We start from the raw sequence: 26868 nt of genomic DNA, 5'->3' as shown, positions 1-26868 counted from the left end.
CTTCTAACCCTACCCCTTTCCCAGTAGCATTCACTGTGTTGGGCATTCCTTAATCAGACTTCACAGTGAAGATCAAAACAAAGAAGTCTTTAAGCATCTCTGCCATTTCCAAGTTCCCTGTTACCATTTCTCCCTCCTCACTGAGCAATGGCCCTACCCTGTCCCTGGTCTTCCTCTTGTTTCTAATATATTTATAAAAAGCCTTCTTGTTTTCCTTTATGCCTGTAGCTAGTTTGAGCTCATTTTGTGCCTTAGCCTTTCTAATCTTGCTCCTGTATTCTTGTGTTGTTTGCCTATATTCGTCCTTTGAAATTTTTCCTTGTTTCCATTTTTTATACAATTCCTTTTTTATTTTGAGATCATGCAAGATCTCCTGGTTAAGCCAAGGCGGTCTTTTTCCATATTTTCTATCTTTCCTACACAGCGGGGTAGCTTGCTTTTGGGCCCTTAATAATGTCCCTTTGCAAAACTGCCAACTCTCCTCAGCTGTTTTTCCCCTCAGTTTTGCTTCCCATGGGACCTTACCTACCAGCTCTCTGAGTTTACCAAAATCTGCCCTCCTGAAATCCATTATCTCTATTTTGCTGTTTTCTGTTCTGCCCTTCCTTAGGATTGTGAACTCTATGACTTCATGATCACTTTCACCCAAGCTGCCCTCCACCTTCAAGTTCTCTACCAATTCCTCCCTATTTGTTAAAATCAAATCTAAAACAGCTTCCCCCGCTAGCTTTTTCAACGTTTTGGAATAAAAAATTGTGTCCAATACAATCCAAGAACTTACTGGATAGTCTGCGCCCTGCTGTATTAGTTTCCCAACATATATCTGGATAGTTGAAGTCCCCCAACATCCCCAAATCTGGGGCCCTGCTTGACTTTGTTAGTTGTTTAAAAAAAGCCTCATCCACCTCTTCCACCTGGCTAGGAGGCCTGTAGTAGACGCCTAGCAGGACATCACCCTTGTTTTTTACCCCTCTTAGTCTAATCTAGAGACTCAACATGTCCATCTCCTACATCCATCTCTACCTCAGTCCAAGTGCATACATTTTTAATATATAAGGCAACACCTCCCCACTTTCTTCCCTGTCTGTCCTTCCTAAGCAGGCTGTACCCTTCAATACCAACATTCCAATTATGTGTATTATCCCACAAAGTTTCTGTGATGCCAACTATGTCATAGTTATATTTATTTATTAGCACTTCCAGTTCTTCCTGCTTATTACCCATACTTCTTGCATTTGTATATAGACATCTAAGATATTGATTTGATCTTGCCTCCCTGTTTTGCCCTGACCCTCTTTTTACTCTGATGTTGTTGCCCATGCTGCCTCCCATTTCTGATCCATCACTCAGGTTTCCATGTTCTCCACTTACCTGTGGGCTTTGCTCCCCTTCCCCTGTCGAACCTAGTTTAAAGCTCTCCTCACTAGGTTAGCCAGTCTGTGTCCAAATACTGTCTTTCCCCTCCTCGAAAGGTGAACACCATCTCTGCCCAGCAGTCCTTTCTGGAATAGCATCCCGTGGTCAAGGAAGCCAAAGCCTTCCTGGCAGCACCATCTTCGAAGTCAGGCGTTCACCTCTAGGATGCACCTGTTTCTGCCTGGGCCCCTACCACTGACAGGCAGGATTGAGGAGAATACCACCTGCACCCCAAACTCCTTCACCCGTGCCCCCAGAGCCCTGAAGTCACTCTTGACCTGCTCAGCATCATACCTCACAGTATCATGAGTGCCCACATGGATGAGAAGCATGGGATAGTAGTCAGAGGGCCTGATAATCCTCAACAACGCCTCCGTAACTTCTTGGATATGGGCCCCAGGCAGGCAGCATACCTCCCGAGATGAAATGTCAGGGCGACAGATGGGTGCTTCCGTCCCCCTCAGAAGAGAGTCCCTGACCACCACTACTCTACGTTTCCTCCTCGCAGTGCTGGCAGCAGACTTCCCAGCCTTGGGGGTACGAGGCTTCTCCTCTGCTGTACGGGGCGATTCTTTGTCTCCTGTATCAAGTACAGCGTAACAGTTTCCTAGTACCACAGTGGGAGGGTTCTGAGCAGGGGTGGAACACTGCCTACTGCCAGAAGTAATAAGCTGCCAGTGTCCACCCTGATCTATCTCCTCCTCCACCAGTGGTTTATCAGCTGTCCTGTGTACTGGGACAGTTACCTCAGCTGTCTCCACATGAATACTGTCCAGGAACTGCTCATGGAGTCGGATACTCCTCAACCTGGCCACCTCCTCCTGTAGCTCCTCCACCTGTCGCCTGAGAGATCCACCAGCAGGCACCTTTCGCACTGGATGGTCCCCCCAGCCTGGATATCAGTGTGTGGGAATTGCAAGCTACAGTCCCTGCAAAGCCACACCAGGATCTGGGTGGAGGCATCCATGGTCACGCAGTCTGTCTGGCTACAGGCACAGGTTGAGGAGACAGCAGTAGTGGTGGCACAGGTGTTGCGGGTCTTCCTAACCATTGTAGGCCTCCCTCTTAAACTCCCCTGTCTACAGCTTCCTGTCCACTTTGCTCCCCTGGTCGCCCTTGCTCTGGCTTTTAAAGCCTCCTGACCTGGGTCAGATCCTCCCCCTGTGAGTCACACAGGGGAAGGCCAATCAAGGGAACAAAAGTCAGGCAGGCAGTCCCAGCTGCCACAGAAACTGAAATTGACCCACCTGAAATCAAAATGGCAGTTCATATTCAAACAGTTGAGCACACTCACTCACCCCAAAAGCCAGTGCTCCCACCTGGTAGCTTCTGCAGCAGCAGGATCACTTGTTCTCCCTCTTAAACTCCCCTATCTGCAGCTCCCTGTCCGCTTCATGTGGTTCTTCTTTGAACCCTGTTAAAGTCTTGGTCTTCACAACCTCCCCGGCCAGGAGTTCCTCAGGACGACCCTGCGCTGTGTGAAGAAAAACTTCCTTTTGCTAGTTATAAACCTGCTCCTCGTTCATGTCATTTGGTGACCCCTAGTTTTTATGTTATGGGAACAAATAAATAACATGTATGCATTCACAATATTCAATGCTTTTTATTCAGCCATCACAACAGCAGCGTTCTTGTGCTAGTTTAATCTACTTACTAGTGACATCTACATCCTCCAAGTTCTCCAGGTTGTGATCGTATGTTGCAGCAGCCACAACCATTGCTTGAGTCATTTTTCTGGCTCTATTTTTAACCATCAATAATTCTGCCAGCGTAGGAGGGGACAGTTTGTTTGTTATATTTAAGTGACTGCCCTGCTGTGACTTACTGGAGAGGAGCATGTGCTCCGGCCGGCCATCCATGCCCCATCATCTGCCCTTCCCCACTGCAGGTAGCCTGATAGCACCCATCCATATGTTGCGCTAGTGATGCTACAGAAGAGTTCAGAGACGGAGAAGAGCTGCCCCCCTCCAGCCAGCTGCAGGTCGGAGGGAGCCCCCACTGGGAGAATTCCCCCCTCTGCACCTGCCCAGCCGCTGCCCTGTGGTGGAGTGCTCTCCCCAAGGCCCAGGGGACAAGACTCCTCAGCTCCACCGCAGAGCTTGGTGGTTTGTACTGATACCTAAACACTCTTATGGCTAGGCCCAATTTTAGCTCTTCATTTACAGACTGGCTGTGTGTTTACTGACAGTTGACAACCTACCCCAGCCCGTCCATGTGGCACCCGTCTGCCTCCTTTCACAGCAGCTCCGACAAGCTCCAAATACACACACTACCCACCCACCCCCACACAGGGAGGAAGATGGTGGACTGCCTCCTGCGTCGCAAGGGTTGGAAAGGCTCAGGCCTCTGGAAGTGATGCAGAAGAGCCCTGAGTAGAACATATCCATAGGCACGAGTAGTGCATCTTGTCCATAATTTGGTGTTGTGGGCACTGGAGCAATCTCTCCCTTGCGGATGTGGCTGGCTTAGTGGAGGGAATCAAAGACTGACAGGGATTTTCCCCGAGTTTAGGGCCTGCATCCCGCTGGTTACTGGGGCTTCTTCTTCCTTTGGTTGTGGAAAGCAGCTCTCCCGCCTAAGCTTGTCCCCGCCTCCCAATCCCCTCCAGTTTTGCAGACTATGGCTGCATGTTGGAGATCCAGCACATGGAGTTCTTGCCCGATGGGCGGTCTCTGGTGGACACGATTGGAAGGCGTCGGTTCCGAGTGCTGAGACGGGGACAAAGAGATGGCTACAACACTGCTGATATCGAGTACTTGGAGGACGAGAAGGTGAGAGCAGAGCTTGGAGGACAGCTGTATAAATGCCCAGCGGGGGGCAGTAGGGGTCATTTTGCAGGACGGACACTGGTTGCAGTGGGCCAATCCCAGAACCGTGAATTTGAGTGCGTGGGAATGCTTTTTCGAGGTGCGTTTCTGTGGCTGGAAAGGTCCATTCGCTCCAGCCATCTGCTGCCAGCTCATCCCTGCCTGCTTTGTTTGTTACGTCCCAGGGTTTCCATGAACAAGCATCAGGCCTTTCACCCAGATAGCCTCCTTTTACCAGCGCCTCACTGGTTGTCCCCACCTCTGTGCTGTAGGGTATCCCCTCCCTGCTGCGGGCTGCAAAGCTCACCAGTGGTGTGGGTGGGTGTGACTACCTGTACTGTGTTACTGAACCAGTTGAGCTAAACCCTCTCTCTTGCCGTGTTCCCTCCCATGGATCTTTCCCCCCACCCTGTGTGCTCTCCTGCACTCTTCCTTCCATGCTGCTTTCGTCTGCCCAGGTGGAAGGGGATGAGCTGGCTGAACTGCAGCGTCTGCACGAATGCACCTACCAGCAGGCGCAGAGGTTTTGTGAACAAGGGGACACTGCCTTGAGACAGATTCTGCTGCACCGTGGCCCCCTGCCTGAGAAGGAAGAGGATATCCAGGTAATGAGAGAGTCCCTGTCTAGGCTTCTAGGGCTGCCTTCTTAGAAACAGAAAATACAGATTCCACAGCTGCAAAGGCCAAAAGGGGATTTGGATCCTCTGGTCTAATCTGAGCTTCTGCATCACGCAGAGCCCCACGGCAGAAGCAGAGTCTGCGTTAGCAAAACATCCCGTCTCGGTCTCCCAGCGCAGGAGGAGCTGCCGTGTTCCTTCAGGAGCTAGTGCATTGCTAAAAACTGACATATGAATGCAGCAGACTTCATCTTGCAGCCATTCAGTCTCAAGATGCCTCTGCCTGCGCTGCTCCATTGCGGAGGTGCTTCCGTGCAGGCACGGAGGGGGCTGTCATGAAATCGCTCCTCGGTGATTTCTCTTTGATGAGCTACACAGGCGGAACTCCTTTGGCCTCTCGCTGTGAGGGATTCTCCCTAGCTTGAATCACTCTGAATCCCCTCTGCTTTTTCTGAATCTAATGGACATGAAGCTGATGTCTGTCCTTCCAGAGGAACAAGCACAGGTGTTGGTGGCAGGAGCGGCAAAGGGCGCTGCAGGTGGAGAGTGAGGTGCATTGGTTGGGTTGTGTGCAGGGAGCCCAGGACTGGAGCAGCAGGGAGGTCTGCTGGTCAGGCCAACGTACCTTAGTAGAGCTGGGTGGAGGGATGTTTGTATTCCACACAACTGAGCCAAACCACGGGGGAGGCTGTTTTCTGCTCAAATGTTTGTGTGTTGTAAGAGTGCCCGAAGGCCCCAGTGGGAACTCCCACACCCTGTTTCTGAACCCTGGCTTTCTACTCTCCCACCCAGGCCACCAAAGATGGACCAGCTTGGTGTTGGTGGCTGATCTCCATCTTGCCCCTTGAGCCATCTGACCAGCTCCGGCTGTTTGCCAGCACCTCGCTGCGAGCTCGCCTCACCCAGCTGAAGCACATCCTCACCGGCATTCTGCAGCACCATGAAAACAGCCACCCACTCGCAGACCTCAGCCCGAGAGGCAGGATCTAAAATTCAGGCTGTTGCGGGCACCTTGCTAACTCACCCAGCACTTTCTTTGGGAGGGCCAGGCGGGGTGGGATGGACACACCATTGCTTGTTGTATTTCTGTGTTTGGCTTCCATGGTTTTATTGTCCTGTCATCTTCACACCAGACTCTGGCACTGTCTGTGCACTAACCTCTCCAGCGAATGGAGCTGGCAAGCATATACAGTCGTTGCTAGAGTCCTTGGTCCATTAATGATACCACACCATCCATGCAGTCTCAGTAAGCTGCTTAGGGGATTTAGGAGCATCTCACTAGGTCTAATCAAAGTAGTAAGTCTAAAGATGGGACCAGGTTAAGGACACTGGTTGCCTCTGTGAACTGAAGCCACAGGCCAAGCTCTTGGTGTCCTGGAGAAATCTTTCTAAGGGGCAGGCAGAAGCGAATGGCAGAATCTTGGTGTTTTGGGCTCTTTAATGTGCTGGATGGCTATCACCAGCTAGCTTGCCCTGGACTCTGCACACTTGGTGGTGAAAAGGGTTTGAAATGATTGGGAGGGCTGTAAGAGGAAGAGAGAGATTGCAGTGGCTTCCTGGGCATTATAGTTGCTGTTTTTAATCATGTGTTTGATCTGATAGCATAAAAAAGAGAATTAAGTTAAATTCAGTTAAATAATCTGATCTTCACAGTTCTGCTTCTAATCTCCACTTGTGGCCAAAAACCCAACCCCCCCACCCCAAAATCTCAAGCCAACACAAACTTGCTATTTTAATGTACCCAGTTCATTAGGTTCCTGTCTCTCAGGTTTGCTGTTTTCTCTACTTTGGTTTGGGTACCTGAATGTAGGGCAGCAGCAGCCTGCAAATGAAGCCTGGGAGTTCTAAGAAAAGTTGCTGCATTGATTTGGTAAGGATTGGCCACCTTTTTCTCATGGACTAATAGACTTTCAGGTCAGAAGGGACCATCTGATTAGACCTGCACATTGCAGGCCATAGAACCTCACTCCCCCTGTCTTGAAATAGACCCCCTAACCACTAGCTGAGTTACCAATGTCCTTAACTCGTGGGTTAAAGACTTCAAGTTGCAGAGAATCCACCATTTATGCTAGTTTAAACCTTTAAGTGACTTGGGTCCCATGCTGCAGAGGAAAGTGACAACTCCCCAGGGTCTCTGCAAATCTGAGCCTTGGGGAAAATTCCTTCTGGGCCCCAGATATGGTGATCAGTTTATACCCTGTTCTTATGGGTGAGTCCAACCATACAGATTCATGGGAAAGAATTTGCTGTAGTAAAAACTCAGAGTCCTTCCTACCTAGGATCCCATCTGTTGTCAGAGGAATGCTATGTAATGAGGAAGGCATAGACAATCTGAGGCCATGTTTAGATCTGTATTGGGTTTAGGCTAGGGTTCTGTGTCTGGGTCAGATCATTAAGGTTTGGATTTAAAAGCATCAGAGTTTCAAATGATTTGACCCACAAATTGTTATATGAGATTTCTGACATCTTGGGTGCGTCTACACTAGCTGGCTACTTTGAAGTAGCTGGCACAACGTCGAAATAGCACCTGTCGCATCTACACGCGCTGTGTGCTATGTCGACGTTGAAATTGACGTTAGGTGGCTAGACATTGAAATTGCTATTCCCATCCAAAAATGGGAATAGTGCCCTACTTCGACGTTCAACATTGAAGTAGGGCGTGTATGGACGATCCGCGTCCCGCTGCTTTGAAATAGTGGGGTCCTCCATGGCGGTCATCAGCTGAGGGGTTGAGAGACGTTCTGTCCAGCCCCTGTGGGGCTCTATGGTCACGGAGCGCAGCAGCCCTTAGCCCGGGGCTTCTGGCTGCTGCTGCTGCAGCTGGGGGTCCGTGCTGTGTTCACAGGATCTGCAACCGGTTGTCGGTTCTGTGGATCTCATGTTGTGCAGGCCGAGTGTGTCTGGGAGGGGCCCTTTAAGGGAGTGGCTTGGGGCTTTGCTGGCCCCTTATTTCGACGGGGAGCACTTGTGTGTGTGGACGCTCCGCATTTACTTCCAGGGCGGCTCCTTTCAACATTCTGCGTCGCTACTTCGACGTTGAACGTTGACGGCACCAGCCCTGGAGGACATGTAGATGATACGCGTCCAAGTAGCCTATTTCAATGTTCTTATGTTGAAATAGGCTACTTCGACGTAGTGTGCTAGTGTAGACGTAGCCCTTAAGTGGTAGAAATCTTGAGATCTATGTTTCTTGTGGTACTTCCATTTTAAGCTGAAATCTTTTGTGCTGAGGTTTTCGTTGCAGTTTGAACATCAGTCAGAAGACAAGGTCCTTCCAGTTTTGGATGCAATGTGGGAATGAAACCAATAAGGATGGATTGGGTCTGGGGCTTTGTGTCTAAACCTCCAGAAATGCAGAGGAGTTCAGATGAGAGAGTCTAGGATTCTTCTAGTTGGTGATAAGTTGTGATACTGAGGTTGGTGTGGATCTAAACATCTCAGTAGTAGGAAAGAAAGTGTCTGAGTGCCTGTGACTAGTTTCTCTCTGTCACATTAGATAATGAAATCAGATGAAATATAGAGGAAATGAGGCTCATATAGGACTTTGTAGCCCTTTCTGTGGATTACCATAGAATTACATAAACACTGGAACTGGAAAGGACCTCAAGAGGTCATTGAGTACAGTCCCCTGCCCTCATGGCAGGACCAAGCACCGTCTAGACCATCTAACCTATCTAACCTGATGTCTATCTAACCTATTCTTAAATATCTCCAGCGATGGAGATTCCACAACCTCCCTAGGCAATTTATTCCAGTGCTAAACCACCCTGAGAGATGGGAAGTTTTTCCTAATGTCCAACCTAAAGCTTCCTTGCTGCAGTTGAAGCCCATTGCTTCTTGTCCTACTCCTTAGAGGCCAAGGAGAACAATTTTTCTCCCTCCGCCCTGGGACACTCTTTTAGGTACTTGAAAACTGCTGTCATGTCCCCTAGACATAGAATTTTCTCCCTCAACAATATCATATTTGTAAAGCTGGGTTTAATTTAATTTAGTTCTTTATTTAAAGGATGCTCAGTCACTGGGTTACAGATGGCCAAGATCTTATTCTTGCCTTTCCCATCTGCTCCAGCTACCAACTGGGGCTCCATGTGCTATTGGGAGAGATCCGTCTATGCCAGGCTACCCTGTCTATTGCCCCCAGAGCAAGATGGGACTTGAGAAACTCTATCTCTGTGTTCCATTTGGGTTCCATCCTTAGCTATGCCCATTTATACCCACAGATGGTCTCATGCGTTACCTCTGATCCAGAATGGTTCATATTATCATCTGTCAGTATTCCATGTGATTTTACCAAGCAGGAAAGGAAAGCATCTCCAGCCACTTATGCCTGTGTTGCCTTGGTCTCCTCCGTTCCCCTGCCTTTCCCCCCTTGTCTCCAGTGCTGGAGTTTGACTCTCTTCTTCCACACAAAGTGCCTTGCTTGGGGCAGGACAGTCCAGATTAGCTGTGGTTTGCCATTCCTAAGCAGTTGGAGACAGAACAGGAATGGGTCACAGCTGGAGTTTTGTCTTCACCCCAGTCTTGGCTATTCTCCTCCTGCTTTGCTCCTGATACCACAGGCCTGGGCCCATCGGGATCCCTGAAGGTGACTGTAGTGCTGGGATGGCTGGGAGTGAGGGGCTGGGGCTGACTTGTTAGGGGACCCCAGAGTTTTAGGCAGGCTGAGGGGTTGGGAAATATTACAGAAGGGATTTGCTGCTGCTGGGAATGGAAACACCAAAAGAGTCTGAAGGCCAATGACGAACACAGTACGTTCTTTCCACTGAACTGCGGGAAGTGCCGTTCTTTTACTTTATTTGTGGTAGGCGTGACCATGTCAGGCTGCTTGGAAGCCCACAAGCACTTTGGCTTCTATTCACCACCTCTTCCAGTGGCCCCAAGTTGTGGATTTGACTGACCAGCATGTTCTCCCTGCACCTTGTTCATTTCCTGGGACCTACCTTGTTTGTGTCATTCCTGTTCTGGGCAGCAGAGGGCAAGGTGTGGTGAGACAGTCTCTGGAGGTTACTGCTCAGTCTTTGCCGTGTAGCAGACCTGAGCAAGCCCCATGGATGGTCACCGCTGGAACTGCTTCTCCTTCCACGTCTGCGAGGGGTGGGGCCTCGTCAGAGTCACGCCCATTGGCATGAAGTCAGTTTGGATTTTTGTGAATTGGTTTTTCCTTTTTGGACAAAATGTTGCATATTGGCACAGAAAATAAAGGAGGGGTTTTGTGCTGTGCCTGTTCGACTGCTGACTGGGATGGGTCTGGTTCCTCCCTGTGAGACCCTCTCTGTAAGCTTGAGCAGAAGACTTGCGTATTTGCCAAGGCTTTGACAGCGATGTGGGATGGTCACAGTCCTGCCTTAAAGTGGCCACAGCTTGGTGTGGACCCAGCCCTGGCAGTAGAGAAGGACATGGTGAGAGGGTGAGTTCTAAGGAAGAATGGGGAGGGAGGGAGGTTGAAGGAATGAGGAAGTATGAAGGCTGGTACGAAGCAGGGGTGATGCAGCAGGGATGGGAGGGGCAGTGCTCCCTCTGTTTTTCCCATCCATGCACAGAATAAATTCTATGTGCACCAAGGCCTGTGTGGATGTGCACCAGCAATAGAAACGCTGCTGGCTGTAGGCGCTCTGCTAATGAGCTGGGCAGTGCCTGAACCTCTCCTGGGTGGCTGCCCAGGCACTCAGCTTACAGGGCACATGGGTGAATGGGCACATTGGCTCTCCCGCTGCTGTGGGCAGAAGAGACAAGGGCCTCTAGGTGGCCTGGGGGATTAGTGGGGTCCTGGTGTCCATAGCAAGGGTTGCACCCTAACCCTCCCCCCAGCACTCAGTGGCAGGGGCAGTGGAACAATGCAGCCAGCATCTGGGGGAACACATCAGGCTGCAGCTGTCACTGCTTCCCTAGTCCCCACCACTGCTGGTGAGTGGGAGCTAGCTCCTGCTGCCAGACCCATGCCCACCACAACCCTTGGGCCATGCTGCAGGGGCAAGCCCAGGGGAAGAGTTGGAGCAAGGGTGGAACAGGGTGAGGGCGAGGCTGAAGGGGGTTGTCCCAGCCTTCCCCGCAGGTTGGGGTTAGTGTGGGAGGAGTCACAAGCGGAGGGTGAAGGAGCCAGAAGGTCAGTGCTCTTTTCTGTCGTTATTGGCCCCTGGCACAAGGAGAGAGCTTTCAAGGCTGATGGTGTCCTGGGCTGAGTTCAGCTGCTGGAAAACAGGGCCTCTGGCTGGTTCCACCCAAGGGGCTCCGAGATGTGCAGGTGCTGGGCAGCCCCCCCCCCACCGCCCACAGCATCCCCACAGCTGCCTAAGCCAGTGCTGTAGAACCAAACAGCTGCCCGAGCTCTTGTGCCATGAATACGGGCGGGCGTGTGCCAGGAGCTTCCCTGTGCCTTCAGCACCCTGCATGGCAGCCGGCGGGAACGGCAGTCTGTGTGCAGGGGCGTGCATTGCCCAGCGAGGGCAGGGAGCAGTGGGAGGGACAGACTGACCCACCAGCTCATGGAACTTGGCCCACCTTCACCTGCCCTCTGTGCCCGTGACTGTGGCAGGCTTGAGCTCCAGCTGGGTTCTTCGGCATCATGGCACCAGCTGTGGGACCAAGTCCATCGTCATAAGGTTTGAAAACTGGTAAATTACATTTTTTCCAGGCGGCTCCTGACCCAGAAGCAGATGAGGGAGTGGGAATGGAGGTTGCAAACCTGTTGTGGGGAGGGGTGGCATGGGATTGCCACCCTCACTTCTGTGCTGCCTCGGGGGCTGGATGCTGAGGCCAACCACCGCAGAGCATGCTGCAGCCTCAGGAGGTGCCAAGAGGTGGAAGTGGGTCTGATCTCCCGGTGCTGTTGGGGAACCACAGCCAAGGTCTCCTCACCACTTGTTCTGGCCGGCTTGGGAGGGACAATACTTGCTCTCAGCCCCTCCCCCCACAGCCTGCATTCAGAGGCAGGAACCTTGGATAGCTGCCCAGTCCCAGAGAACGTCCTGCAGCAGGGAGAGGCACCCAAAGGTGGGTCTGCTCTGTCCCCCGTCCATCAGAACAGTTGGCAGGGGAGGGACAAGTCCTTCCTTCCACTGCCCCGTTGGAGCTAGGAAGCCCCCTGTGATGAGGTGCTCCTAGGAACAAGGAGGCTTCACGGGGAAGGACTTACTTTGCGGGCTGTGATTGATTTTTCACGGCCATGAAAGTGGTAGGACCCTAATCATGAGAAGCAGCTTATAGCTGGCTGACAAAGAGCCCTCCAGCAAGCACTCCCTTGGGAAAGGGCCAGGAGAAGTGCACCTGTTGGCAGGTGCTCACACCTTCCCCAAGGAGGGGGGGATGTTCTTGGAATCCTCCACCCACAAAGTCCAACAACCAAATAGGGGAAGGAATTTATTCCCATCCTGCCTGCTGCAGAGAGCAGCACTGGCCCAGGACTCATTTCCTGCCCAGCCACTGGGGACAGCAGGAACCTGGTGTGCAATCGTCAAAGGCTTAGAAGGAAACTCCACGAAGGTGGGCGAATCCTTCATGCCACAGCATGTTTCTAAGGCAGCGTCCCTGGGGCACTTGCTCCTGGTCGGTGTGGTGCATTGCTGCAGGAGGCTTTCTGCTTGCTGGCGGGCTGGGCTGGAGCAGAAGGGGCAAAAGCCTCCACTCACGTGCTCCCTCAGGCGTCGGCTCAGCAAGCCCTAGTGTGAGTCACCCCCACGTTGCCTCTGAACCTCTGTCCCTTGCTGAGTTGGGGCTTTTGGGGGTTAGTTCAATGGTCAACCCTCTAAGTGCCCACTGCCATGGGCAGTGGGTAATGTGGGCAAGGGAAGGTGTTGCCATCCCAAAAACTGCCTAGCTTCTCCAGGCGCCTGTGGAGGGCTGAGGCATGGCAGCCTCACCACCCTGGACGTTGTGGCTGAGGCTGCACTGGCCATCCGGGGAGCTTGGGGTCATGCCACTGCAGGGAGGGGGGACATGAAGGAGTCTGGGGATGAGTCAGGGGCTGGGGCAGTAACCTGGGGTGGGGACTGGGCTTGAGTCCACAGGTGGAGAGGTTTGAAGAAGGGACAGGACAGACCTGCCTTCCCTCCCCTCACCCGCTGCTCATGCCCACAGCCCTGTAGTGACCGTCCTGCCCAGAAGGAGGAGGGATGGGTCTGTTCCAGGAGCCAACCTCCCACTAAATGCTCCAGCTGGGCCCAGTACTGTCCAGTGGGAAAAGAGGACAAACAAGGCTGATGCTTTGGGAGCAGAATGGCCAGTGAGCTACACGTGGGAACACTGCTTGGGCTGCAGGCTCACGGGGGAGGGCGGCTAAAGGGGGTTTGCAAGGAACTGCCATAGAAATGGGCAACCCCCAGTATAATACAATGGCAACAGGTGGGGCAGGTCTCATGCTTGTGTGAGGATGCTGCACACACACACACACACACCCTCCCTCTCTCTCTCCCTCATAGAGCTGAAGGGACCTCAGGAGGCCATCAAGTCCAGGCCCCTGCCTTCTTTGGCAGGACCAAGCACCATCCCTTATTTTTAGTTATTCAATCTAATTGCTCCAGAGCCCTCAATGGGCTCGCTCAATGATTGAGCTCGCACCCCCTGGGTTTAGCAGGCCAATGCTCAAACCACTGAGCTGGGTTCTCGCCTGCTGTCGAAACCTGAGCCTGGTCGGCCCTGCGGCTGAGAGGGCACAAGCCTCTCAGCCTCGCAAGGAGAACAGCGGCTCAGCAATGGCTGGTTAGTACATTATCATTAAAGATTTTACAAGCTCACGTCGCTGTACGGTGGGGAGTTCCTTTGCTCCTTGATGGGTGGGGAGGGTCTTATTACTCAGGCCCTGAGACACTGTCACCGTCTAGTGGCTGCAGCCTAGACTCTGTGGCCTAGTGCGTGACGATGGAGACATTAGCACAAGTGTGTGAGATGCGGGGGTGGGAGGCAAGTCTCACCCCTGTATGTGTGTGGGAGGAATAGAAGAGATGCTTGTAGTTTCACCTGCTACCTCCCAGCTGTAGCCAGGCCTTGCTGGCATGAAAGACTGTACATGTCTCCACAGTCCTCTCGCAACCAGGGCTGAAAACATGAGCCTCAGCAAACCTGATGCAAGCAAGTTTCACTGTTGTGTTTCCTTACACTGCTGCCTGGGTTCCACTAGATGGCAAAAGGGGGCTGAAGACCAGCCAAGGAGAAATGTGGAAGAGAAAAAAGGCACAGTGGGAAGCTTATTGATACCCTAAGTCACTATACTGTGTGCCAGCTCCCTTATCCTTAGGGTGACCAGGTAGCCAGGGTGAATAATCAGGATGAAGTTTGTGCAAGTGAGCAGGGGTGTAATACCCACCTCTAGAATATAAAGCCCCAGATATCAGGACTGTCCTTGTAAAACCACAACAGCCGGTCCCCCTCTGCATTCTGCACGTCATCCCCCTAAAGCCATCAGCACCCTCTGCCCCATAAAGCAACACTACAGTTAGAGTAAGACTGAAGGAGTTCCCAGGAAGGCTGTGCAGGTGCATATTTTATCTGTACAGGTCACTATATATGGGTGCATAGATGCGCATGTTTACATATTTACACATCACTCACACACATCAGCTGTCTGCCTCTCATTAGCAGTACATGCTGGCTCCATTCCCCATGCGATCTGAATGTCAATCTTGCTGTTCCTGCCCAGGGGTGTCCTACTGACCAATTGTTTCTGGCAGCAAAGAAAGGTGGAATGGCTGGGAAGGCAAAAAGAAAGCGAAAGCAAAGGAGCCATGTCCCCGCACTCTGTCCCGACTAGAGCACACATCTGTCATGTTGTGGTCTCCACACCGATCAGCCCATCTGGCTCATGGGGCTTAGCTGTGGGGCTCAGCTGTGGTGAGCTCACAATGGGCAGGGGTCCCTCTAATATTATTTATTCTGCCTGGGTGGAATAGATGTTGTTATGTGCATTGGGGCATGTACAAATGTGCCCAACCAGTACAAACACAGGCTGCCAGCTGTGGGCACTCAGCTACTCTGTTGGGCAGCCCTGAATCTCTCCTGGGTGGCTGCCCAAGCCCTCGGATTACAGGAAACACTGGGGGTGGGTCAGAGGCCTAGTTAGAGACTGCAGGACAGTAGAAGCATGGCACTGAGGAAAGGGGCAATTCGTGTGTCAGCTGCCCCATACTGTCTATGCTCCACTTACTACTATGCCCACACCCCTACCCCTCCTATACCACGGGCTGTGGACAGCCGTAGCACGCACACTGTACGGCACCAAGGGGGGTGGTCCCCGGGGAGGTGAGTAGACAGAGGGCACAGCCATGCAAGCCATCTCAGTTCGATGTGCTTCCCACACCCAGCTGTGTGTGTTTTGTGGATGGTCTGCAGGAGGCCATGGGCAGCAACCCGGGCTTTACCCCACATCTCTGGTGGCTCCTATTTGTGTACCAGGCTCTCTTCAGGCAAGAAAACAAGCTTGCCACCCCAGATTGCTGTTTTGGACACCCTGCACTTTGTGCGTTAGTCGAGTGGCTGTGACTCAGCTCATCCATGTTAATACTATTAACATTTTGCAGAATCCAGCCCCATTGTGCTTGGTGCTGTACAAACAGAGAGAGGGTCCCCACCCCAGAGAGTTTATAGTCCATGTCAGATCAATTGGCATGGTAAGGATTTGCACACTTGGCCTCTTCTGCCTCACTCCTAACTTCTCGCTGCTCCAGCTGCCTTCCCTTCTCTATGTGGCCCTCTACGTCTTTTCCTCACATTGATTTTAGGCTCCCATTTAACTTTAATTGCAATTTTCTCTCTGTAACCAACTTATTGGCCCAACACTGATCGCTCAATTGGTGTCTCGGACCTCATTTATCCAGGAAACATCCAGCTGGCGTCTTCCATCATTTAGTTGTACTGGCATCAGATTTCATGTGTATTGTTGTTTCATGATCAGTACATCACATCAGCACCTATCTTACCCAGGTGTGGGACTGTCTTGGAACCCCCAGAGGCCTCATGGCAGAGAAAATTACCAACACACATATATACTATCAATCAGACCGTGGAATGTCTGAACACTGGGTGACTGGAAAACTAGAGCTGCTTCGGAAGGAGATGGAAAGATATTGATATGATATACTTGGACTGGTGGAGATGCGTTGGATGGTATTGAGAGAGATGTGTGGTTGAAAGGCTAGGTGAAGAAGAAATAGGGAATGTGTACAGAGCAGCACTCAAAGAGGGGATTTGGAATGTGGACACAGAGAAAGACCCAGATAACAGAGTTGCAGGGATAGAAGAGGCAGTTGAGCAGACTGCAGAAGAAGAGAAGATCAAAAAGAAGGGGATTATGCAGGAGATACTGAAGTTGGTCCAAGAGAAGAGAGTGTTGAAGATCAGAAGGGATGTTTCTGAGGGGGTGGAACAGCAATAAAGGTTGATATACAATGTGGTAAGGCAAGTGACCAGAAAGGATAAGGCAAAATAATTAGAGGAGCAGTGTGAAGGTATAGAGAGGTATTGTGGCAAATGTCAGAGCAGGGAGGTGCATACGATGCTTAGGAATATTAATAGGAAGTAGCAGCCAAAGCAGATGGCGATCAAAGACGAGAACGAAGAGGTGCTCATGAACAAGAAGATTGTGCAGTGATGGATGAGATATTGCACAGATCTATACAAAGTGCAGTTGGATCTGAGTGTCTCAGAGAGACAAATTGAAGAATTGAAAGAGAGATCTCCACTGAGCATCAAGAGCAAGACTGATATTTCAAAGGTGGAAGTAGAAGAAGCAGTGAAATGACTAAAGAACAACAGGAGCCCTGGAAATGATAAGATCATGGGAGAGATGTTCAAATATGGCAGAGAAAGTATGATTCAGGAAATAAACCACCTACGTAACAAATATAGCATGGAAAGAAGGAAAAGTACCTAAGGGATGGACAAGATCTGTGCTAGTGACAATTTTCAAGAAAGGAAGCACATTGGAGTGCACATACTACAGAATGATTGCCCTAATGAGTCATCTAAGCAAAGTGCTGATAGTAATTCTGACGGAGAGACTGAGATCACAGATGGAACATCTAGCAGATGAGCAAGTGGGGCTCAGCAAAGATAGAAGTACCATACAGCAGATATTGGGACTTAGATTGATAGCAGAGAAAGCTTGACAAAAGATCAAGAACGTCTACATTAACTTTGTCCATTTTCAGATGACATTTTAATATTTTAGATCAGACTGCCTTGGGCTGCGTTGGAGTCGTACGGAGGGATAACAGGCTAATATGGTTGTTAAAGTATATCAATGACAATGTGGAGCAGTGGTGAGAATGTGCAGAGAGTTGGGAAGTTGGTTTAGAATGAGTAGAGGTATGAGACAAGGAGATCTGATATCACTGAATATCCTCATCATGCACCTAGAGAAAACGATGAACAAGATCAAGGAAGAAGTAGAAGAGATATCTGTGCACAGGATAAGAATTAACAGCTTGAGGTTTGTGGATGATATAGTTATCATTGAGGAAGATGAGGAGAAGCTAGTGCGAATGGTGCAGGTATTAAACAAGGAAGGGAAGTGGTATATACTGATGATGAACACTGATAAAACAAAAACAATGGTATTTGAAGATAAGGAAATAGGAAGAAAGATCAGTGAAGATGGGATTGAACTAGAGAATATAGAGAAGTTCACATATCTGGGGAGCAACATGACGTGATCTAGTCTGTAAGCAGGAAATAGCAACTAGAATGGTGAAAGCAAAAGTGAGTTTGAAGGCAATGGATAAGATCTGGAAAAGCAAAGCAACTAGCTTAGGAACGTGTGTATTCAGCAGCATGTTGTACGGATGTGAGACATGGATGATAATGAAAAGTTTGAAGAAAAGAATATTGGCATTCAAGAGATGTTAGAGGAAGATCCTGAGAATAGGTTGGATGCAGGTGGTCACCAATGGGGAATTAGATAGGAAGATACAGTCAAAACAGAACCTACTGCAAAAGGTTATATAACAGAAGTTACAGCTATTCGGGAGTATTTGCAGAATGAATGACGAATGAAAAATCAAGACCCTGGTATTCAGCATAATGGACAGGTCGACTAGGAGAGGCAGACCCCACAGAGAATGGGTAAATGATATAGTAGATTGGTGTTGAGCTAGTCTATAGTAACTAAGCCATTCCACACTGGACAGGGAAAGATGAAAGGAAATAGTGAGAGAGGCATCAGACACCAACGGGCACTGAGCCCATGGTTGTTTATGATGATGATTTAACCTTAAAAACAAATAGTCCTAACAATCCCCAGCTTCTAGGTAGCACTTTTTTTTCAGCTGATCTCAAAGAGCTTCACAATATCAGGTGGTGTCATTCTCTCCACAGGCACAGAGGTGTCCGGCATCGCTCAGCAGCTCTGATACTGGAAGCCAGATCTCCTGAGTCCATTCACATACCTCAGGCACCACACCCAGTTCTTCTCCTCATCTAATCTTGGTTACAGCTGTTCCATCTGCAGCCTGGGTTTTTCCTGTGGAAAAAAGTCATCTATTGTGTTGTCTGAATACCAAACCCCAGAGGAATTGCAACACCCTGGGACTTTTATTTGCCTTATTTGCCTTCTCCCAGTTGCTCTCTTGAAGAAACCTCAATTGCAGCTTCCCCAATCTAAGAGCCTGGGCAAGAAATTAGCTAACCAGGTGAGTAATTAACACAGCAGGTACCTGGCTGTGTCCTGTGTTTCATTAGCATTTGGTGCAGCTCCTGGCTAATTCCACTGGCCAGTTCTTGGGGCCTGGGTGGAAGGGAATAAACAGATGTTTGTTGGAGTCAAGATCCACAGCTTTGTTCAAGGTGTCTGTTTGCTGACAGCGAACGTGGTTATATTTTAAGGTGAAGAGAGGCAGCCAGGGCACGAAAGTAAATGCAAACCACCTCCCAGTTTCCTACATACTGCAAGGAAAAATGTTAATATAGTTCAGGTGTGACTCTTGCCCATCTGTACTGAGACTTAACAGTGTCCCCTGTGCTGTGAAATGGTTTGTGTAAGTCACAAGGAAGCCTGAAGAACTGAAATTGGCTGGCTTCACTTCTAAGCAAGCCCACCTCTGGAACAAAGTCAAACGCAGGCACCCACCAGCAAGCAAAAGGTAAGGTAAGCCCCAGCCGGAAGGGTCTGAATGAAGCAGTGGGCAAGACAGCCTCTGGAGAAATGACCCCTCTTGTTTATTCTGTCCCTGGACGGAACAGAGGCAGCACTGGACTGGACTCCCAGGAGCCCTGCCCCGTGACATCCCTCCTCAGGCTCCTGTTGGGTTTTATGAAGGCTTTCTTTATTTCTGCCTCTGCCTTTGCATTTCAGGGGCCCCAGGAGAAATCCTGGAGAAGCTTGGAGGAGGCATCTGGAGGAGGAGACTAAGGGGGGATATGCTAGAGGTGTATAAAATTATGAGTGGTGTGGAGACAGTGAACAAGAAAAAAAGTATTTATTTGTTCCCACAACATAAGAACCAGAGGACACCAAATGACATTAATGGGCAGCAGGTTTAAAACTAAAAGGAAATTCTTCTGCACACAGCACAGTCAAAATGTGTAACTTCTTCTCGGAGGAGGCTGTGAAGGGTAGGACTATAACAGGGTTTAAAAAAGAGCTCGATAAGTTCATGGAGGTTATGTCCATTAATGGCTATTAGCCAGGATGGGAAGGAATGATGTCCCTAGGCTCTGTTTGTCAGATGCTGGACATGGATGGCAGAAGAGAGATCGTTACCTGTTCGGTTCACTCCCTCTGGGGCACCTGGCATTGGCCACTGTTGGCAGACAGGATACTGGGCTGGATGGACCTTTGGTCTGACCCAGTATGGCCGTTTTTAGAACAGCAGTGGCTGCCATGAGGCAGTCTGTGGTAGTGTGAAGCGCTGAGGTGTGGTGGTTTGAAATCTGGGCCATGGAGATGTACGTAGCAGGAGCTCTGAAGTCAGCAGGGTCCAGCTACATCCCAAAACTTGCACACATCCATCGAGGAGGTGAGGCTGGAAGGTGCTGGGGGCCTTCTGCTGCTCAGTCTGACCTTGCCCTCTCTTACCGACATAAGCAGGCATCACTAAATGGGACGGTTGCCTGGGCGCTCCTGGCCCTCACCAGGACTGGCCATCTGAGCAGTTGCTGTCTTGGGTCCCTGCCCAGTGTTATGAGGGTTCCACACTGACAGGAGCTGCCCCCTCCTTAGGGCACTTCCAGCAAGGCCGGAGGGAGGGGAGCCAGGATGGGTCTGGGTGGATAGAAAGAGGAGTGATTCTTGGCCACGCACAGCGCCCTGATGGCACAGGTCAGCCACTCACATTTGCTCTGTGGCATCCTAGTGATACAGCCACACAGAGTTGCAATGCAATGGCTTTATCCTTGAGGGCAAGATTCACCACTCCCTCCTTCCCAGGCCTGCTGCCTGCCAGGGCCAGAGAGAATAAATGGTCCCCTTCTGTCAGTGAACATTCAAACGCCCACGCTACCTGGGGGCAGCAGAGCTCACTCCTTGATCCCGATTCACTTCGCTTCTTCTCAGTGTAAATCAGGAGTCTCTTCACTGACCCTCATGCCAGCCATCACCGGCCATGACAGCTCTGGCTTTATTCTGACCCTAATGTCAATAAAAAGGCATGTGAGAGAGGGCAAGGCATGGGTGTGTGCTCGGGGCACGTCAGCCCAGCTCCCCACCCGCCACCAACAAATGAAACCTCCCTCTTCCCAAATGGCACCATCTTCCAAGCCTGTGTGCCTATTACCCTCAGCCATGCAGAGCTCCGCCTCGGGGACCAGGCTCCAACACCTTATGACAGACCCCAGCTTGTCCATAGGCAGCTGCAGTGGCAGGTGTTTCACAAGCGTTCACCTTGGCCAAGCCATCAGGAGCCAGTCTAAGGTCCTTTAAACCAATGTTTCTTAAACTTCTTGAGACCCCGGCATGCCAAACAATACGATTTTTATGCAGAACAGCTATGAAAATTATCTTCCAAAAATTGTTGTCAGACCATAAATTAAAATAAAATAAAAAACCCCAGCAAAATCTACAGCAAAAACTAAATGAAGTAATTGAATCAGGTGTCATAGCAATGAAGAGGTAACACTGAATCTGGTTTTAATAATAGAAAATAGATCCCACCAGTGTATTTTTCCAAATGATCACGGCACACCTGCGAGTCGATGGAACACCAGTGTTCAGCAGAGCATAGTTTCTTAAAACATTGTTTTAAACCACAAAGCACAAAACTGGGCACGCCTCACCCACTGCCTACGTCATGTCGCCCTCACCCCCTACCTATGTCACAGAACCAAACCCACTATGGCTTCCGCGAGGCAGCTGAGAGAGCAGAATTTGACTCATCCCACATACTGTCTATAGCACTTGCTGTTCGGTATTTAAAGTGCACACGTGAGGCTCAAGGTCTGAGGGCAACTCCACATGGCAGGCTCCTTGCTGCAGACTCTGTCTCGGGCCAGTTCCTGCCTTGGCCGGGGGTGCCATCTGCAGCTGCCCCACAGAAGCCATAGTGGTATAACCTTAGGAAATTGTTTGCTTTCTGCCTGTCTCCTTTTTTCATCATCCCCCTTTGCCTCAACCTCTCCAGCCTCTCATTCCCTCTCCATATTAGAGCCAGGCAGCCATTAATACCCTGGCACACTTGGCTGCCTATCTGTAATTACAGAGCCGCCTCTGTCCCCTCCTGCACTCACAAACCAGTGAATTGCCTCAGTTGGGCATTTCAGAGGGAAAGAGACCAGCAGGGGCTTCTGAGATGAGACCAAGACCACTGGGAAGAGGAGAAGTAGGGAGACATTCCTCTCAGGTGGTTTTTCTCAGGGGGTGTAGTGATCATCCCATTTCCCCCCTGGGTTCAGGCGTCCGGGGCAGGGGAGCTGTTCTACAAGATTCCATGGAGGGAGCTCTCAGCCGCAAGGGTGACAGGCACAGTATCGGAGCCTCAATAGCACTGGATGGGAAGAACTCCCAGAGTGACCTGCAGGAACAAGCAGGTCAGGCCCACCAACAGTGTGGGGGTAAGGAGGGCACTTACCTTAGGCCCCTTTGACATGCCACATCAGTGCTGCTCTGGCTGTGAGGGAGAGAGGGGGTGGCAGTGCCACAGTCTGAGCGGTGCTGAGACCTGACAGCTCTTGGCACTGCCCTTTCTGAGGCACAGAGCTGGGTCCTCCTCCCACCTTGCCGCGGAGCCAACAGCGTCTGTCGGTGCCGCTGGGGAAGATATGCGAGCTCCTCGGTGCAGGCGTACGTACAGTACCTAACACAAAGGGACCCAGAGGACTGCGTCCTTCGGGTGCTATGGCAATGCAAATAATAAACAGCAATAATGACTTGTTTGATGCTTACTGATCCGGGGGCTACCAGCAGTGGCACTGAACATGATGGAAACCACTTTGAGGTTTGGGGGGCTGGGGAGATGTGCCACACCCCTGGCTGCCAGTGACTGGTATAAAGAACTAGGCTGTATAAGAGAGGAATTTGGGGTGCTTTCTCGACTAGTCCACACTCTTCTCTTGCACCATGGTGCCTCCTGAGAACAGAGGCTGCTGGACGGAGCCCCCACGCAATAGCAAGCCAGCCTGGTGGATCAAAGAAATGCATTGGCACTTGCCAGTTCAGCCTAATCCGCTGAACCATCAGTCATCCCTTCGCAGATTAATGGGGCTTTTGAGGGGCCAGAGCTGGTGTGAAGGAGAGGTGGGGGCCTTCTGAGGGCTTTACAAATTAGTCTCATTCATTGTTCTCTTTGATGCCTCTGCACCTGCATGTATCAGTCAGAGCAAACCAGGACAGTCAGGATAGCACTGGAAGAGCCAGCTGGCTGTGTGATTCAGAGTGGCCTGGCCACTGGGCTTTTGAAACAGGGGTTAGCCCCATCCATGGTCCAGGATGCTACTGACTTTCCAGGTACCCACCCACGCACCCTGGCCTCTTAATCGCACCTTGATGTTGCAGGGGGGTCAGGGACATTCGAGGCACAGGCTGCTTACATCAGGTTTTGCCCAAGATAAGTGGGTGCAGAGTGCAAGACAGAGAGTAGAATGACATCATCTTATGGCCCAGGATGACACAGTTCCCTGGCATTCATTTCTACCCTTGCTGATAACTGAGAACTCATGGGCCAGCTCCATAATTGGGGTAACTCTGCACAGATCCATGCATGTACATCATTTGGGGATCTAGCCCCATAACTGCTCCCTGGGATCAAGCAAAACTGCAGGGCTACGTCTACACGTGAAGCCTACATCGAAGTAGCCTATTTCGATGTTGCGACATCGAAATAGGCTATTTCGATGAATAGCGTCTACACGTTCTCCAGGGCCGGCAACGTCGATGTTCAACTTCGACGTTGCTCAGCCCAACATCGAAATAGGCGCAGCGAGGAAACGTCTACACGCCCAAGTAGCACACATCGAAATAGGGATGCCAGGCACAGCTGCAGACAGGGTCACCGGGCGGACTAGCGCTTCCGGGGCAACAGCTAGCCGCTCCCTTAAAGGGCCCCTCCCAGACACACTCAGCCTGCACAGCACGCGGTCTGAGGAGCCATATAGGCACACAGACCCCGGGCGCCGCAGTCACGGACCCCCAGCAGCAGCAGCAGCAGCAGCAGCAGCAGCAGCTAGAGGTCCACCCAGCCCTCCCGGCAGGAGCAGGGCTTGCCCTGACCCATGCCATGTGGGAGGCAGCTGAGCACCTCCTTGCCCCAGGGGAGGAGATGCCCCCAGGGCAGCAGGGCTCAACCCCTACCCCTGCAGCACCCCACTCCACCCCCCGCCTCACACGCCGGCGGCTGTGGAGCTACCCCACCAGCACCGACTGGTGGGAGCGGCTGGTGCTTGGGGAGTGGGACGACGACCACTGGCTCAGGAACTTCAGGATGAGCCGGCAGACATTCCTGGAGCTGTGCCAGTGGCTCACCCCCGCACTCAGGCACCAGGACACTGCCATGCGGCGTGCCCTCACAGTGCAGAAACGGGTCGGCATCGCTGTCTGGCAGCTGGCCACTCCGGACAGCTACCGATCCGTGGGACAGCAGTTTGGTGTCAGAAAGGCCACCGTCGGGGCTGTGTTCATGGAGGTAAGCGAACCCACGGGGGGAGGCCAGGGCAGGGGGGCCAGAGCAGGGCAGGGGGGCCAGGGCAGGGCAGGGGGGCCAGAGCAGGGCAGGGCAGGGCAGGGGGGCCAGAGCAGGGCAGGGGGGCCAGGGCAGGGGGGCCAGAGCAGGCCACGGCAGGGGGGCCAGGGCAGGGCAGGGCAGGGGGGCCAGAGCAGGGCAGGGGGGCCATGGCAGGGGGGCCAGAGCAGGGCAGGGCCATGCACACCCTGCTCACCCCTCATTGGTGCCGTCCCATGTGCTTTCTCTGCAGGTTGTGCGTGCCATCAACGCCATGCTCCTGCACAGGCTCGTGAGGCTGGGGGAGCCACATGCCACCATCGCCGCCTTTGCCACCCTGGGCTTCCCCAACTGCTTCGGGGCTCTGGATGGGACTCACATCCCCATCCGCGCCCCGCATCACAGTGGCGGACGATACCTCAATCGCAAGGGCTACCATTCTGTTGTCCTCCAGGCCTTGGTGGACAGCCGGGGACTATTCCAGGACATTTACGTGGGCTGGCCTGGCAGCACCCACGACGCCCGGGTTTTCTGGAACTTGGGCCTGTGCCGCCGGCTGGAGGCGGGGACCTACATCCCCCAGCGGGAGATCCCTCTGGGGGACACCACCATGCCCTTCTGCGTCATCGCAGATGCGGCCTACCCCCTCCGGCCGTGGCTCATGCACCCCTACATGGGCCATCTCTCTGCTAGCCAGGAGCACTTCAACGAGCGCCTGAACCGTGCGTGCCAGGTGGTGGAGCGCTCATTTGGCCGCCTGAAGGGACGCTGGAGATGTCTCCTGACCCGCCTGGATGCGGGCCCCAACAACATCCCCCAGATTGTGGGTGCCTGCTGCGCCCTGCACAATTTGGTCGAGAGCAAGGGGGAGACCTTTCTGCAGGGCTGGGCTGCGGAGTCCGGGAGGGTACACGTCCAGCCACCTGCTGCCCCCAGTCGGCAGGTGGACCCCGAGGGGACCTGGGTCCGGGAGGCCGTGCGGGCCCACTTCGACCAACAGGCTGCGGGGTGAACTCTGCCCAGGCCCCCTACTGCCCGCCCCTTCCTCCCCCACACTCCTGCCCCAACGCCCACACCATGGAGCACCCCACCGCCCCCCCCCCCACTTGTCCTGGACAAATGACAGCACGCACTTGTGGCTGAACGTAAACTTTTTTTTGGTCTTTCTGAAACTTTTTTGGGGATGTAAAAAGAAATATGTCAACCACAAACAGAAAACTAGGGACAAACGTCCAACCAAAGCTATATGTAGAACAATAAAACAATGCAAATAAACAACAGTGTGCAATAAATAATAAAAAGGAAACCAGGGAGGATAAAGGGGAGAACTATTTACATGCGGGGGACGGGGCAAACGAGGGGGCCAAACAAACAGGGTGCAACTATATACAAAGGGGGCGGCCACGTCCCGGGCCCCTCGCCCCTATAGCCCGGCACTGGGCGTCGCTGGCCGGGAGCCCCGCTGCGCCTGCAGCCTGGTCCGCGGCTGGGTGGGAGCGGGCTGGACCGGAAGGTATCGGGGCCGGCGAGTCTCAGGTGGCTCCAGGGGTCCCTCGGCGCTCTGGCCCTCGCGGGTGGGTGGCGGGGCGACGGCGGACGGGCCGGCGACGGGCGGAGCAGCTGGTGGTGGGGCTGCAGGAGCGGGCAGGGCGGGCGATCTTTCGGCCGGCGCGGCATGGGGGGCCAGGTAGTCCACAAGCCGGTTAAATGTCTGCATGTAGGCCCCCCATGCCTCCTGGCGCCAGGCCAGCGCCCGCTCCTGCAGGTGGAGGTGCTGCTCCGCGACCTCCAGCTGCCGACGGAGGATGGCCAGCAGCTGGAGGTCCGTCGCCGGTGGCGGTAGTAGGCGCGGGGTCCGCCGTCTAGCCCTCCGCGGGGCCGGTTGGTCCTCAGCCGAGGGGCTGCCCTGGAGCGAGGGTCCCGGAGGGCTGTCCGGGACGACTGACGCCTCGCCGGCGCTCTCTTCCGGTCCTTGTGATGGTGCAGGTGCAGGACACAGGAGAGGAGAGGGGGGAAGAAGAATGGAGACAGACGTTAGTGTGGGCCCCGAGCCGTGGCCTTTGTCCCCCCAGCCCTGTGCTGCAGGTTCCCCATCCCCGTCCCCGGGAGATGCTGCTGTGATGGATGGGGTTCAGGGGGTCCCCCTGCCCTGCACCCCGTCCCCTGGTGGGAGCGACTCTCACTTCACCCCGCAGGGTCTGAGAGCAGGAGAGGTTTCTTAAGCCACAGATGCCCAGTTTCTCCCAGGAGTGACCGCACCAGCTGTCGGAAGAGACAGTCCTTCCAACCCGTCGTGGGGAGAAGACCCCGAGGGGGGCCCCTCTGGGATGCAGCTTTCCCCCTCCTCAGGCTGGCTGCCTACCAGCTCTCCCTTCCCCTAGCCTCTACCTGTGGCCCCCGCCCTCGCCCCCCAATTCCAAGCCAGCTCGGCTCTCCCTCCTGTTGGTTCAGGGCAGAGGTGTCACCTGCCAGCTGTAGCGCCAGGATCCTCCTTTGGCCCTGGGAGGTATTCGGCTCTTGTGGCTCATATGTAGCCTGAGTCTCGCATTTGCACTCCCCCCACTCCATCATATGCTGCTGCTGCGGGGTGTCCCACCCCCTACTCCCGGGGGCCCCTCGAGGTTCTGCTCCCCCCTGGCCCAGGGATGGGGCATGGCACTGTCATGCGGGGGGGGGAGGGGGGGAAGGGGCTGATGGCTGCAGTGCTGTGAGGGCCATGGCCCTGGTGTCCTTGGGGCCATGGCCATGTGAGCATGTGGGGGGCCCAGGACACATATCTCTTACCCCCGCCCCTCAAGCCCAGGGGTGTCCACCAGAGAGGGGTACCTACCTGTCGGTCCGCTCCCACGGTCCGGAGATGCCCGGGGGTCGGAGGCCCTGCTGCTGCTCCGGGATGGCAGGAGGAGGATCTGCAGGCTGGATTCTGCAGAGGAGGAGCCCCCCTCCTCCTCCTCC

General features: G+C 52.8%; 1 protein-coding gene across 4 annotated transcripts in view; it reads left to right on the top strand.

Moving 5' to 3' along the window:
- The window catches only part of LOC142021107 (LON peptidase N-terminal domain and RING finger protein 1-like), a 52931-nt gene extending 28527 nt beyond the window's left edge, over positions 1-24404 (top strand). The window contains exons 10-15 of one of the 4 annotated variants that reach the window (XR_012647596.1): positions 4025-4187; positions 4682-4828; positions 5633-5819; positions 6651-6710; positions 18143-18456; positions 24167-24404. Coding sequence is in view for 3 of the 4 variants with exons in the window: in XM_075009570.1 (XP_074865671.1) it covers positions 4025-4187; positions 4682-4828; positions 5633-5819; positions 6651-6688 (535 nt within the window). In the remaining variant the exon portion in view is untranslated. Of the gene's footprint in view, positions 1-4024; positions 4188-4681; positions 4829-5632; positions 5820-6650; positions 10061-18142; positions 18549-24166 lie in introns of those variants that run through there. The other 3 variants (XM_075009570.1, XM_075009571.1, XM_075009569.1) reach the window with 3 other exon arrangements.
- Positions 24405-26868: the final 2464 nt, after the last annotated feature.

The sequence above is a fragment of the Carettochelys insculpta genome, chromosome 15 (genome assembly GCF_033958435.1).
Source record: "Carettochelys insculpta isolate YL-2023 chromosome 15, ASM3395843v1, whole genome shotgun sequence".
Lineage (NCBI taxonomy): Eukaryota > Metazoa > Chordata > Testudines > Carettochelyidae > Carettochelys > Carettochelys insculpta.
The sequence above is the reverse complement of the archived record's forward strand: the minus strand, read 5'-3'. Positions and strand labels throughout refer to the sequence as shown.